General features: G+C 48.5%; 2 protein-coding genes across 14 annotated transcripts in view; one reads left to right on the plus strand and one right to left on the minus strand.

Annotated features, from left to right (window-relative positions):
- The first annotated feature begins 323 nt into the window (after positions 1–323).
- Positions 324–7,637, plus strand: RNF34 (ring finger protein 34). Its single transcript, XM_015877710.2, has 6 exons — positions 324–432; positions 2,730–2,948; positions 3,798–4,181; positions 4,520–4,576; positions 4,816–5,017; positions 5,912–7,637. The coding sequence occupies exons 1-6, from the start codon at positions 427–429 to the stop codon at positions 6,097–6,099; spliced, it is 1,056 nt and encodes a 351-aa protein (XP_015733196.1). The 5' UTR covers positions 324–426; the 3' UTR covers positions 6,100–7,637.
- A 251-nt stretch (positions 7,638–7,888) lies between these two features.
- Positions 7,889–13,847, minus strand: part of KDM2B (lysine demethylase 2B) — a 99,298-nt gene continuing 93,339 nt past the window's right edge. For 11 of the 13 annotated variants that reach the window (XM_015877687.2, XM_015877690.1, XM_015877696.1 and 8 more), the window contains 6 exons: positions 12,023–12,696; positions 11,158–11,321; positions 10,529–10,690; positions 10,076–10,177; positions 9,539–9,757; positions 7,889–9,165 (listed from right to left, as the gene is read on the minus strand). In XM_015877687.2, the coding sequence (XP_015733173.1) occupies positions 8,984–9,165; positions 9,539–9,757; positions 10,076–10,177; positions 10,529–10,690; positions 11,158–11,321; positions 12,023–12,696 (1,503 nt within the window). In that variant the 3' untranslated portion in view covers positions 7,889–8,983. The remainder of the gene's footprint in view (positions 9,166–9,538; positions 9,758–10,075; positions 10,178–10,528; positions 10,691–11,157; positions 11,322–12,022; positions 12,697–13,847) is intronic. The other 2 variants (XM_015877699.1, XM_015877691.1) reach the window with 1 other exon arrangement.

The raw sequence follows: 13,847 nt of genomic DNA on the forward strand, positions 1-13,847 counted from the left end.
AATGGCTCCTTGGCACAGCACGGAGCTCAGTGAGGTTTATAACAGAGGCTTAGAACAGCTCAGCAACGGCACCGAGCAGCCACCGAGCTGCAAGTTCCCTGTGAAAGAACAGCAGACACGGCTCAAACTCAGACAGGGTGATAGATAAAGCCATCTCAAAGCACACATGGCAGTGTGGGATTTTAATATTGACCCTTTTTAGTCTCTCGGATCCCATCTCTGAGGGCCGCCGCCTGTCCCCGCCTCATGGCCGCCCTCGGTACCGTTTCGTCTCCCCCCATTGGCTCCATGCTCTGCCGTCGCCATGATCACAGTCAATGGGACGCGCCGCCCGGGGAAGGCCCGCCCTCCGTGAGCCGTCCCGCGGCGCTGGGCGGGGGTCGGCCCGGGCAGGGCGCGGTGTGAGCGGAGCGGAGCGGGGCGGCCATGAAGGTGACGGGATGGGGCTGGATGGGACGGCGGGGGGGGACCGGGGCGGCTGCAATGAGTGCGGGGCGGCTGGGACCCCCATGGGGCGGGGCTGGGCTGGGCCTCGCCGCGGCTCCGCTCCTCTCACACCGCGGCCTCCACCGAGGGCGGCCGGAGGTGAAGCCGATCCTTAACGGAGCCCGCTGGGCCCCACGTCTCACCGTCAGCTGCAATTCGTGCCTCCGTGTGTGGGACAGCTCTGTACGGCCTCGGGGTGTCGGGGAGGTGGAGGAGCTGCTGGAGGCTCGTGAGGAAAGGGAAGAGTGATGGGGATGGCTGGAAGGGCTTTGGCTGCTTGGCCAGGCTGTGATCAGCTCCCTAGGGAGGAAGCTGCTTGTTTTAGTGTCTCAGTTCTGGCTTGTGTTGGTGCTTTCTGGCTTGGTCTCATAGGGAGGGTTGGTCTCATAGGGAGGGTGCCAGGCTGAGGTTAAGGAGAAAATTAAGGACACGCTGTGTTGTATTGCCGTTCACCTGCATGGGTCCACTCTTAGAGCAACTGTAACATGTATATTGTGCCCAGTACTTAGCAGATTCATGTATTGAAACTTCCTTGATACATATTTACCCTGAGCTTATCGCCTTGTCTGAGCTGTTACAGCTTCCTGAACAAAACCACTTCTCCAAGTGTTAAACAGCCCGGTAAGGCCATGGGGTAACAGCTGCGACCCCTCCTCCTGGTTCTGTTGTCCTGTTGCTGGGCGCTGTGCAGCACAGCAGGTTGGGTTCTGACACATCTGCTGCAGTGTTTTGTTTTTCTGTGTGTATCGACGTGCAGCAGTTTTTGTTATGGCTGTTTTTAACTATAAAGCCTGTCAACCAGGGGCAGTCGAGCCCTGAGCTCTGCAGGATTTTCTCTGCTGTGTGAAGGTTCCTGGTTGTACTTGGTGTGAATGTGGCTCTCAAAGTGCCTGGTTGATGTTATTACTGCCCACGGTGTTGCAGAGCTTAGAAGCAGAAGGACTGACAGCACTGCTAGCATTGCAACACTTGCGGTGTCAGCATACAGCACTAAGAGTGAAGCACCGGGGTAGTGTAGGTTGAAGAGGTGCTTTTGTGTTGCACACTTAATGACATGTCTATGCAGGTGCCTTGTAGAACATGTTTAGTCCTATGGTTCTGTGCCTGAAAGCTTCTCTCTGCACCGCAGTAAGGAATCCTGTCAGAGCTTTTCTCCTTCACGTGTGTTCATATGGAAAGCAGTCACTGTGAGGGCTGAAGTGCCATCACTGTGCTGACACGTGCCCTGCTTGGTTGAGGTTTGCATGGAGAGCTGCAGGCTCAAACCCAATATCCATGTCTTTATGCTTGATGGGATGTTGTCCAGGCTGCTGTCCTGAAAGGAAGACAACAAAACAGAATTTAGAATTGCTAAGGAAAAAAAAGCAAACAAAACTTATACTTAAGAGATAATTGCACCACTCAGCTTCCTTCTGACAAGAACCCAGTGTGCTCCTGTTGGTTCCTGTTGTGGTTTAATAGGTCTCCGTCAGCCACATGACTGTAATTACGTGTGTGACCCGAGCAGTGTGGGTTACAAATTCCAGCTTGACGTAGAAATCTGATAGAGAATCTGGTGCTGGAGGCTGTCAAGGATAAAAAAGTAGCACTGAACTGCATGTATTTATCTAGAATATCTTTGCAGTGTTTGAGATAAAACAGGGCTCCAAACATGCTGTCAGTGTGGAATAAGGTTGTTCAGAGGTACTTGAGTTTTGTTAGACCCTGTGTAAGAGAAAAGCAAAGCAGGTCCAGGGGGGCAGGAAAGGTGTTTCCCTCTCAAACAAACAGAGCACGATGAGTTTGGGATTAAGTTTGGTTTGTTTGTTTGAAGATCCAGAAATGTTTCTCAGAGAGTTTCACTGTGAGTCATAAAAGAACTGAATTCCTTCTGGAGGGGGTCCTACAGGGGACAGCCTTACACTAAGCTGGTTTACCACTCGCTCTCATCCCTTCAGCTCTTGTCCTTCACCTACAGCTGACTGTTAGCATCAAATTCCATGCCATTTCTGTGCAAAACTCTGCTGCAACAGGAGCTCCCTGTGCCCGCTTCAGCCTCTCAGAAGCAAATCTTACCTGCACTGGGTGGTAGCTGGGTTGCACAGGTGTTTGTGTGCCACATTCCTTGTGCTCGGGGATGTGCACAGCACTTCGGGGATGATGACAGATGGAACGGCGAAGCCCTTTGGCAGCAGGACATGCACCAGGTGGGAATTAAGATATTAAGTGTCCTTCCTTTTTTTTTTTTCCCTGTATGCTTCCAGGCAGGAGCTACTTCCATGTGGGCTTCGTGCTGCGGGTTGCTGAATGAAGTCATGGGGACCGGAGCTGTCCGTGGCCAGCAGTCGGGCTTTGCAGCAGGTGCTGGTCCGTTCCGCTTTGCACCCAACGCGGCTTTTTCATCGTGTCCATCCCCAGCTGCAGCTGCTGCCAACGTGGTTTGCAAAGCCTGTGGACTTCCCTTCTCAGTTTTTAGGAAAAAAGTGAGTAATTTCCTTTTAAATCATATTTTTACTAATATAAACTAATCTGTAGGTATATTGGGATACAAATATATATACATATATATATAATCTTTTCCTTCAGTAAGGACAACTGACTCAGATGGTCAGGGAGGGAGAAAGTGCCTCATCCCGAGGTCACAGGAAACGAACGTCAGACAGGATTAGAAGTTAAGGGATCTGAGGGTCACTGACTGGTGACACGCTGCATCTGAGCTGACCTGGAAATGTGCTGATCCTATTTGTAAGACGCGTGTTTTAGGTACAGAATCTTGGCTATTAAAACAGATCTGTGTTTGAAGATGATATCAACATTAGTGGTGGGGCACTGAAATGAACAAACTACATCAAAACAGAGAAGTTTAACCACTACCAATTCAGCATCATGACTTCTTCCTGTGAAATACTGTTTGTTAAACAGGTTTAATTCTATTAAACGCTGTTGTGTTCCAGTGGCCTCATTTCATCTGGGGCCAAGCTGGTGGCTTAATTAAGTTTCCAGACAAATAAAATTGAGATTGTTGTGTTACTTCTGCATATGACGACTGTCCATCATCATGACCTTGTCCATTTAGGCCTATTGACCTCATTCTCTGAAGCTTCTTTCCTCGGTCTTGTTCAGTTTCCCCTTTCGTTGCTGTCTTGTTCCACCTTGGCACAGCTGCAGAACTATTTGATGGGGCAGTTCTCTAGACTTAACTCTTAAAACCAATGTATATCTAAATCAGCCATGAAAGGCCAGCAGTAAACGATGCAGTGTGGAGCAGGGACAAGCAGGGCCGTAGGGTTGCTTTCTACGACACAACTGAGTGGTTATTTTCTCATTCTTAGCACGTGTGCTGTGACTGCAAGAAGGATTTTTGCTCGGTTTGTTCTGTCTTACAAGAGAATCTCCGAAGATGCTCTACTTGTCACTTGCTGCAAGAAACAGCATTTCAGCGGCCGCAGCTCATGAGGTTGAAAGTCAAGGATCTGCGTCAGTACCTCGTCCTCAGAAACATACCGACAGATACTTGCAGGGAGAAAGAAGACTTGGTGGATCTCGTGCTGTGCCACCATGGCCTGGGCCCTGAGGAGGATATGGACGCTGGTAGCTTGCGCTCATCTCGATCACAGACTTCTGGGTTTTTTACTCATCCATTTTCTATGTCTATGTCGGTGTCGTCTCAAGGAGAACTTGCAAACAGAAGCACAGGAAATGGGACACCTTTGCGGGTACAATAATTAACGTCTGCTTTATCATAGAGTGGCTTTTAAAATCTTTTTTTGTCTTTTTTTTACTAGATATGCATCACACTGAACTAAAACACAGACCAACTGGTGCAGCCTGGGGGGCTGGAAAATGCCTTTCTGTTTCTGATCTGGAAACGGAAGACGTTTAGATAAGGCTGCTCGCTTAGATGATAGGGATGCCTTGAGTCGATAATGATTTGCAGCAATGAAACTTTAAAACATCTGCGATTGGTTTGGGAGGAAGGGAAGTGTTTTAGAGGAGGCTGGGGGAGGTTGTTCTTATTTTGTATTTGTTTTGATTAGTTCCATTTTGTACACAGGGCCAAACTGAAACATCTTCTATAAATAATGACGAAGAAGAAAGTGCTGAGGAACAGGTGAGTTAAGAACTGTGCAAAGAAACTTTTGCATGTGACACCACAAAGCATTCAGGCCTGTCAGTGTTTAGAACCACACTCTGTTCTTTTGGAATCAGCTGTGTTTAATAACACATCTGTAAATACTTGCTCTGAAAAGAGTAAAGCTTCAGTCAAACTGCTGCAGCTTAATGTAGCCTGTGATAGCATGGAAAAATGCAGTGCTTCAAACTTACCAGAAACATGGTTGTGTGTTTCAGACTCCCGGATTGTCCAGAAAACGAGCAAGAGCTTCTCTGTCTGATATTTCAAGTCTGGAGGACATCGAAGGCCTGAGTGTTCGGCAGCTGAAGGAGATCCTGGCGTGTAATTTTGTCAACTACTCGGGATGCTGTGAGAAATGGGAACTCGTGGAAAAAGTGAGCAGGCTGTACAAAGAGAGCGAGGAAAACCACAAAACACGTAGGTTTATATTCAATTCTTACCTTTTCTTTCTGGTTTCCGGTAGCCGGTTTCGCAGCAGGACAGCTTGTTGTCTATCTTGTTCTGCTTTTGTGGAACAACTCATAACTCCCAGCTGGAGCTGTATCTGTAGAATAGCTGGACGTGGTACTGCTGTGTAAATAAGGCTTTCCAGGAATTGTGCTGTTTTTTCAAAGATTTACTTTCCAAAGCTCAGAGAGCTCAGCTTTCACATGGGGGGTAAAATGACACAGCTGAGAACTGGTTCCTCAGAGAACACGAAACTTGGCACCTCCACATCCTGCATTAGATTTCACAAGGCATTAGCAAGAGAGCTTCTCTTGTAGCTGTCAACAGACCAAAGTAATTCAGGTCTTTTACTGTGGGACAGAATTAAAAGCTGCAGTGGCAGAAGTCCAGGTTCAAGTGGTTTGGTCTCTCTCCATGCTTTCATGATAAGGTGTTTTTGTGGCTGCAGCTCAATGACTTGTATTCATCCGACCTCTGTGCTCAACAATTGGAGTCTTTTACTTGTGTGATTGTGGTACACGCACAGCCTGATTTCTGTTAACAAAATACAGTGGGAGAAACAGCTTCTTGGTGACGCTGCTGGCCTGAAAAATTCCTGCCTGGCTCTTTATTCTTACATCTACCAGGCAGGGTGTGAGCAACAGGCAACTGCAGTGACTGCAGAGCTGCCTCAGCCCAGGGCTGCTTCACAGCTAGGTGAATATTAAGGAATATGAATTAACTCTTAGCTGGGAGTTAGAAAACAGTTATAAGTATGGAGCAACACAGCTTGATGCTGAAGTACCTGTCTGTATCTTTTAGCTGGTGCCGGGGCTTAAGTGTTTTCAGGGCCTGAATGTGACTTCCCTCTCCGTTGCTTTTCAGAGGGTGAGAAGGTACAGCTGAACGACAACGATGACAACCTGTGCCGGATCTGCATGGATGCAGTGATCGACTGCGTCCTGCTGGAGTGCGGCCACATGGTGACCTGCACCAAGTGCGGCAAGAGAATGAGCGAGTGCCCCATCTGCCGGCAGTACGTCGTACGGGCTGTGCATGTTTTTAAGTCTTAAAGCAAGACCAAAAGCACCTTTGAGTCACCCTTTGGCTACCAGGATTTCTGTGGGCAGCAGTGCTGAGCGCTGGGGCATAGATCTGATTTTTAATTCTCAAACACAACGTTTTGAACATCAGGACATAGAAGCTTCTGAACACTTTTTTACAGCGTATTAATCTGACGGTCGGGCAGAGTGGTGTGATGCCTGTGCGTGCAGTGACAGAGCTGCCTGACCTTAAACCCACAGACTGTTCGGGTCAAACTGTTTACAGCAGTTATTGCTCTCTTCTGAAGAATATCAGCCCTTGTTATTGCATCCAGTACTCAGCAAGTGGTCACAGAAACCACCTTTGCTCAACCATATTTGCGTTACGTTGTCTAGTCCTTTGGAGCTTATCAGTTCAATATTCTGCTCTTATGTAATTATACAAATATAGAATGTAACTGACACTGTTCCTGGAGCAGTGTTACCAGTTTAAAGACTCCAGAAAGCACTGCCCTTAACTGTACCTGCACAGGAAACCTTAAGCAGCAATCTGACATTGATTGCTGTGCTCAGAATGTCAGACATTGCCCTGTATTCCCTTGGCCATTCCTGGTCGCTCTGTGGGGCTCTCACGTGGTATCCAAATACTGCTTACTAAGTGGGTGGGTTTTTTTCAGTGTAGGAATATTTTTCTAAGGAGGTACAGGAAACCGTACTGAGGTTCTTAATCCACTCATGCCTATAGTGACTATTAATCTAATGTGATGATTGTATTTCATGTGCCGACAACCTGATATTACTGTGAATACTAATCAGGGTCATGAAACTACTTGCTGCTAACACGTGGAATGTATAGAACTGCTAACCTTAAGGGGGAATGGTTAACGATAGGGGAAAGGAAACCTCATCTTTAAAACCTCACATTCACAACGTTCTCTATGGCTTGTCACTATTACTCCGCTTCCCATCAGCTGCTGCATACCTGCACTGCTGTCGTCGTCTTGGAACAAAGCCCTTCTCAGTGCCTGGGGCTGCCCATGCAGCCTCCTGAGGGGACAGAGCTGCACAGTCACTTCAGATGAGGGGACAGGATCCCTGTGTCCAAGCACGGCCATGCTGGTGCTTGAGTAGGAGTAAATTCATGGTTAAAAGATACAAAAAAAAGAGGAAAGAAAGTTCAGCTGAAGCTGCAGTTTCTCCTTTGAATTTCCCCCATGCTAACAAAGCAGTGGAGGTAAGAAAACGTTTTGCCAAGGCTTTAATATCTGGTAATTCTTACCTCTGCTACCCCACCTGTCAGTCCGGCTCTCTCGTCTTTACATGGCTGGCTTGAAAATGAGAAAGCAGCTCCTCCTCAGAACAAAACATGCAGCTTGAAGACACTGCTGGCCATTTTTCAGAAGGGAGCAAACCTCTCAATGGCTTTATTTTTTAGAAGTAACTTTTTAACGATACTTAATTCCCGGAATCTCCGTAGGGTGGGTAAGCTAATGACAAACGTACCGTATGTTACTTCCATGCTGATCGTTAGCCACACAAGCTTAATAAAGATTTGTGATGGGCTTTCACAGCCTCCGTCTCTTTCCTTAACCACCCTTCTGCCAGGGGGTTCCTACACACAGGCCTCTGCTCAGGGTCTTGCGTGGGACAAGAGCAGACGGCTGCCCTCGCTGTGCACAGCACACGGCAGAGGAGGCCGGTACCACAGCAGGGAGCATCGCTGCTTGCAGGGCTCATGTAGCTCCACAACTGCAGCCACTGCACACAGCTGAAGTCCAAGCACAGCCCCGAGCTGGAACAGAAGCCCTCGTAGCCAGAGTCTGTTTTTGTACAATTGTTTATACAAATTCAACAAAGGTAAAACTGCATCAGGAAGGTCTACGAAAACAACACCTTACAACAATGGCACTTATGAATGCAGAATTTTACAATCAGGAAATAACCATGTTATAAACCTTAAATGAGAACTCAACTCACACTTCAAAGAAAGAGAGACTACGTTTGACCATTTATTCTACTGCTGGACTCACTGTATAAATTAATTTCATATTGAGTACAAGAGCTCATGCTACAGAGTGAAACCCTCCTATGTGCAAAAGCTGAAATTGGAATCTTTAAAATTTTGAGAAAAAGGTGATTTCTATACAGATAAAACTTGGCAAAGTGTTTTTGTTTTTTTTTTAACTTCAACTATAATTTACACCTTATTTCCACAACATGCTTATGTCACTTCTGAAGTATACAAAGCAGGATATAAACTTCCATTAAAACATGCTTTAAGTTGAAAGTATTAACCTACTTTTCCTGACCTGGGCACGTTTGTAGATAGATACTGTCTACGAAGTATAGGTTAAGTTCTCTCCTACCATAAGTAAAGATAAAAATTGGCAATCAAAACCGAAACACTGGTAATGCATTCAAACATTGCATAAATAATTTTTAAACAATTTTTGTACAAAAATAGTTCTGCATAATGTAAGATGTAACAAAACAAAACGTGTTAAGAAGGCAGAAATGCAGTGCGTGGTCCACTTTAATGACACCGACTTTTGTTTGTTTGTTTGTTTTAAGAAATGAAAAGCAGAAATCAAATTTACACTACCAAGCACATGCTGTGGTACTTTAAATAACAGTATTTCTTGGAGGTCAGTCTTCTTCCGGGTGTGATCAATTAGCATCAATAACAGTCGCCTTATGGATTTGCATAAGAGCCAGTGCAGGACATCCCAGGTAGACTGAATTAGTGGCACAAGTTGAGATTCTTAACGTGGGTAGTTTCGTGTTGTTCTCCACAAGAGTTGTAAAATCCCATCACGGCATTTTCCGATATTCCAAGTTCCCAATTGAAAATAAAATCCCTACATGTTCTCAGTCCCTTCCCCGCCTCGCCCCAGTATTTACACGTGTCCTTTAACTAACTCAGTTTTTGCAGAAGTTTTTCTTCCACTTGCCCAAACTGAACACTTACTGACATCTCTGCTATGAACTGCTCACAGCCTTCTTTTGTCACTTGCTTGCAGTACCTCAAGTCGATCTGGCAGATGTTTCCACAACGTTTGAAGTAGGACAGGCACTGGTCAGTCACCTTATTGCAGTCTGCCAAAAAAGAGGAAAGGGGAGAGAAGTGTAACCATGTTCTGATCTCTGATTTGACCTGATCGGCCCTTTCCTCTCCTCCTGTGCTATGCTGACACCAGCTGCCCCAACCAGCCCTCCTGCAGCTCTCAGCTCCCCATGATGGTTGTGTAACTGATGGGATGAGGCGCTCCAGGCGCACAGAGCAGCAGTGCTCATAAATCCCAGAGGATGAGTGAGGTAACAACTCGTAGCTCCCAGCATGGAGGGGAGGCAGCTCAGCCAGGGCAGGGCCTGGAAGAACAGCAGCCTCAGGATCACCAACACCAGCAGCAAACAGTGCTGATGGGGACGCTCCCGCCCTCCTCCCCTCCCCTGAGTTTGCGCTGCATACCTGATAAATTAATTTCTGTTAATGAGTCCCGCGTGGTAGTTCCAACCGCGGTCAGCAGGTTAATAGACTGATCTGTCACGTGGTTACAGTAACTGAGATTGAGTTTGGAGAGCAGAGGCATGTGCCTTATGATCAGCCGCAAAGACGCATCGGTAATATCCAGGCCGGCCAAGCGCAGCTCAACGATGTTCCGTAGTTTACTCCGGTTGTCGATCTGGCCTGGAAAGCAGAAGCAGCAGCTCACTGTGAGCCCCGCACCGCAGACATCTGCAAATCTACATGAAATGCACTGTGACACACAACACCGCCGCCCTGAGTTAACTTCAGATGCTTTTGCCTGTCTGTCGCTTTGGAGGGGACATCAGCAGGAACACTTGTCTGTTTTTGGTACAGGCACGTGGACAAAAACCACCTCCTGATTTCAAAACGAAAGGGACAAAAGTAACTGCAGGGGCCCAGCGGAATTACAGGTCGGGAATAAGCAGTAGGCTGTGCAGTGCATGCCAGAAAGCAGATCTGATTTGCTCAAAATTTCACCTGAGCTGATATCCGGGCGAATGTGGCATGACCCACAGAACTGCTCCTTCCCTGAACTGGAAGAAAGTGTTTCCATACTCTCTAAAGTACACCCGTTGCAGCCTGAAGAGAAGAAAGTCAGACAGAAAACCAGCACAGTGGCTCAGACGACTGTTCAGCAGCCAGAGAACATCACTCATCACCCAGTGGCTTCCAGCGAGGTGCTGCACGTCACTAATTAACCACCTCACGTGCCAACAAAGCCCAGAACCCCACCGGTGCTAGCTGCAGGGATTGCTGCCCATTTCCTGCACTAGCTGCAGGGATTGCTGCATATTTCCTGCACTAGCTGCAGGGATTGCTGCATATTTCCTGCACTAGCTGCAGGGATTGCTGCCCATTTCCTGCAGGGGGACCAGCAGCAGAGCATGCCACAGTGCAGATGGGACGGCCCGCGCTACTCCCGCCGGTTACCTGGCCGGTTATCTGTGGGCGGTGACAGGAGGTCTCTCATCTGAGCGTCTTTCAGTCCTTCTGCCCACTGCACGTCCAGAGTTCGGAGTAAAGGACAGCTGGAACTACAAAGTGCTGACACTGCTATCCATGAGCACCCTGATAACAGCAGGTCTCGAAGACCTGCAGATACAGAAGAGATTTGAGCACGCGGCATTTGTGGAGAGGCACTCAGTGATCTGCTACCATACATAGGCCGAGCTGAGCCCAGCACTGCTCCAACACATCCCAGTGCTCCAGGGCATGCAGGAACCCCAGGAGCTCCCCCACCCAGCTGCCCCTCTGCCCCACACCCAGAACCTCCACTACAGGGGATGGGGAATGAGACCCCCAGCATCCCTCAGTTGAACCAGTCAGCAAAGGCACAGCACTTGTCGGCCAACACCTGCCTCAAACTGGTTTACTACAGTGCCAAGAAGGCGCAACGAAACTCGTTTTATGCTCATTTTAACATGCTGATGCTCTGCTCCTATATATGTACTCCTCCTTTCGGACACCTGGACCCCTTCACACAATCCTCAGAGATAACAGTTTACATCTAAACTGGTTTGCTAGGATCTGGTGAAGCAGTCAAAAAAGCCATCACTTACCTGGCAGTCTGTTGATAAGCCAGCTCAGCTGCTTTTTAGATATATTTGTCCAGCTAAGATCAAGGGTTACAGGCTGTCTCCTAATAATGCCGCTAAGCATAAGTGGAGTGATGGATTTACAATGGTTTAAATCTATTTTGGTCCATAATCTTTTGTCACAGCACCTACCCAAAAAGAAAAAGAAAGCCAACAGCACTTGAATTTGGCACTTGTTTCAGTTCCTTCAAGACTTCTAAAACTGTCATTGAACTATGGGGAAAATGACAGCATTTAACTGAAAACAGCACAAATAAAGCCAAGTGATGCTGAGGTAAACACTGTCACTGCCTGTGTCAGTTTTTATGCTCTGACACTCTGAGCACAGAGCAGACAATGAAGGACTCTTCCACAAGTTCTGCTGACATGGAATCAGCAGATGGGATCTCTCTGTGTACCCTCTGCAGGGCAACAACCAGGATGGACCTTCTGAGGAGAACACTGAGGGCACCAGGAGATCTTCACCATATCTCAATAGAGATTTAAGAGCTAAACTAAAACAACAACTGCACCAGCAGCAAGAGCTCCTGGGGGCACAGTGACACCAGGCTCAGCCTGACCCAGACTACACGTCCTCATGTGTGGGAACACTGCAGTGTCTGCAGACAGAACAGACACAGAGCTCTCATCAGAAGCTGGCAACTGCTGCTCGTGAGAAAGCACCAGTGACAAGCTGCTTCCTCAGACACTGCTGGGCACCCTCTCTCTTTGGGCTCAGCAGAGCGCCAGGGACAGCCTGCGTACCTCTTCTAATGCTCAGCCACACACCTCCCTTCTGAGTCCATCCCCACCACACACGAGACCCAGCATGGTTTCCCATCCTCCTTACCATCTGTTCCAGGTCTTGCAAACTCTCATACAGATGCACAAGTCTCTATGACTGAGGTAGCTAAAGACAGCCATCCAGACTTCCCTCTGCATCACGTGGGCTGCCCCATCATCCAGGGGGAGTGAGTCCGGAGGGGGGCTGATGGGGGGAGGCCGGATGACATGCCGCTCCATCTGAATGCATTTGGGAGGGGAGAGCGAGGGCGGGGGCCGGGTGATGCCCCGCGGTGTGCTCCGCAGGCTGGGGATGAGCGGGTGCCTCAGCTCCCGGGGAGTCCCGTTCAACCCTTTGCTGAACCTATGGAGTCTCTCGCTGTTGTTCAAGGCGCGTTTGGGTTCCTCGTTTTCGCTCTCAGGTTCAGATTTGATGGGTTGGTGATTCTCATTGGCAAGGCTGTTCTCGGTTTTTTGGATCTCTTGGTTGAGCTCCTTGCTGAGCTCCTTGCTCAGTTCCTTATTGGGAAGCCGCCTTTTCCGCCTCATCTTGAACTTCTTCTTGTCCCTGGGCTCGGCCCCTTCTGTGCTGGGACCTGCAGTTGGTGAGCTGGATCTCGACTGGTCGCTGTCCTTGGACCGGGGTGGTGCTTCCGGCAGCTCGTCCTCCGGCTCCTGTTTGAGGCGCCGCAGGGGTTTGAGCAGGGTGGTCCGCTCATCTGAAGCCTTCCACGATCGCCGCTGAAAAGGAAGAGACAAAGGCTGACTACAGGAGCAGACAGCTCGTGGCGTTACCCAGAACACTGCTGCTCTGCGTGGCAGTGGTGCCTGGGGAACAGCTGCCTACCTGCACTGAGCCCACCCGCCCCAGCGCCAGGCTGCACCCACAGGCCAAAGGCATCGAGTTTGAGTGCCATCGCAAAGGCAGGGATGCCAGCTACTGGCTTTACGGACTCCAAGAGTGACAAATGCATTTATTCACCATGCATCATCTTGCAGACTTAAGGGCCTTACTCATTACACAGCAGACAGCTTCCATACAGAAGATGAACAGCATGCTACAGACAGCTCTCCCCCAACGGGCCAGAAGAAACCAGGCTTGGGATGCATTCACTGGGCAAACTTTCAACACTGGCTGACATGCATGCACGCCAAATGGCCAAAAGGTCAATTTCTGAAAGCTCCCGAGTTGCAATCACGACTTGCACTGTGGCTGCGCTTCTGCTGTGGAGACACCATTCCTGCTGGATGCTCAGAGCCTCGGGTAAGCACACTCTGGCTGCCCCTTTACGTCCTACTGAACTCGGCTCATCTTCTCAGGCTTCCCCAACTCCAACACGTGCAGACAGGGAACGCCAGGTGTGACACGCTGCCATGCGGATGAGCCCGCATGCTGCCACCATCTCTGATGCCAGGTGGGCTCACGGGGCTGGCAGCTTCTTCCCTGCCCTGGTTGCTGCTCATCAAAGAGAACCGCGCTTCATTTGTGTTAATCTAATCTTTTGATGCACGCCAGAGGGATACAGAAGAGATGTACAGACCAAAACCAAAGAAAACTTCAAGTCTGATTTGACTGCTATATGCAAGAAAGAAGCTAGCAACTGTTAGAATGAAACAGCCTTAATAAGAAGAGATCAGGCCTGAAAAGGAGAGGTGAGCTGCTGTGAACACACCTGTTCTATCAGAACCCCAGTGTTCTGCAACAAACTAATTGGATCACATCTGTGGATGTGCTGCTACACTTCAGACTCAGCGCTGAGCACAGAAAGCTGATCACTCCGTCCTTAAACATGTAATAAAGGAAGAGGTCACAGTAAGTTAATAGCAGGTTAGAACAGGAAAATTAGAACATCAGATTACTGTCAGCTTGCAGCATCCTCCACACAGGGCAC

Source organism: Coturnix japonica, chromosome 15 (genome assembly GCF_001577835.2).
Source record: "Coturnix japonica isolate 7356 chromosome 15, Coturnix japonica 2.1, whole genome shotgun sequence".
Taxonomy (NCBI): domain Eukaryota; kingdom Metazoa; phylum Chordata; class Aves; order Galliformes; family Phasianidae; genus Coturnix; species Coturnix japonica.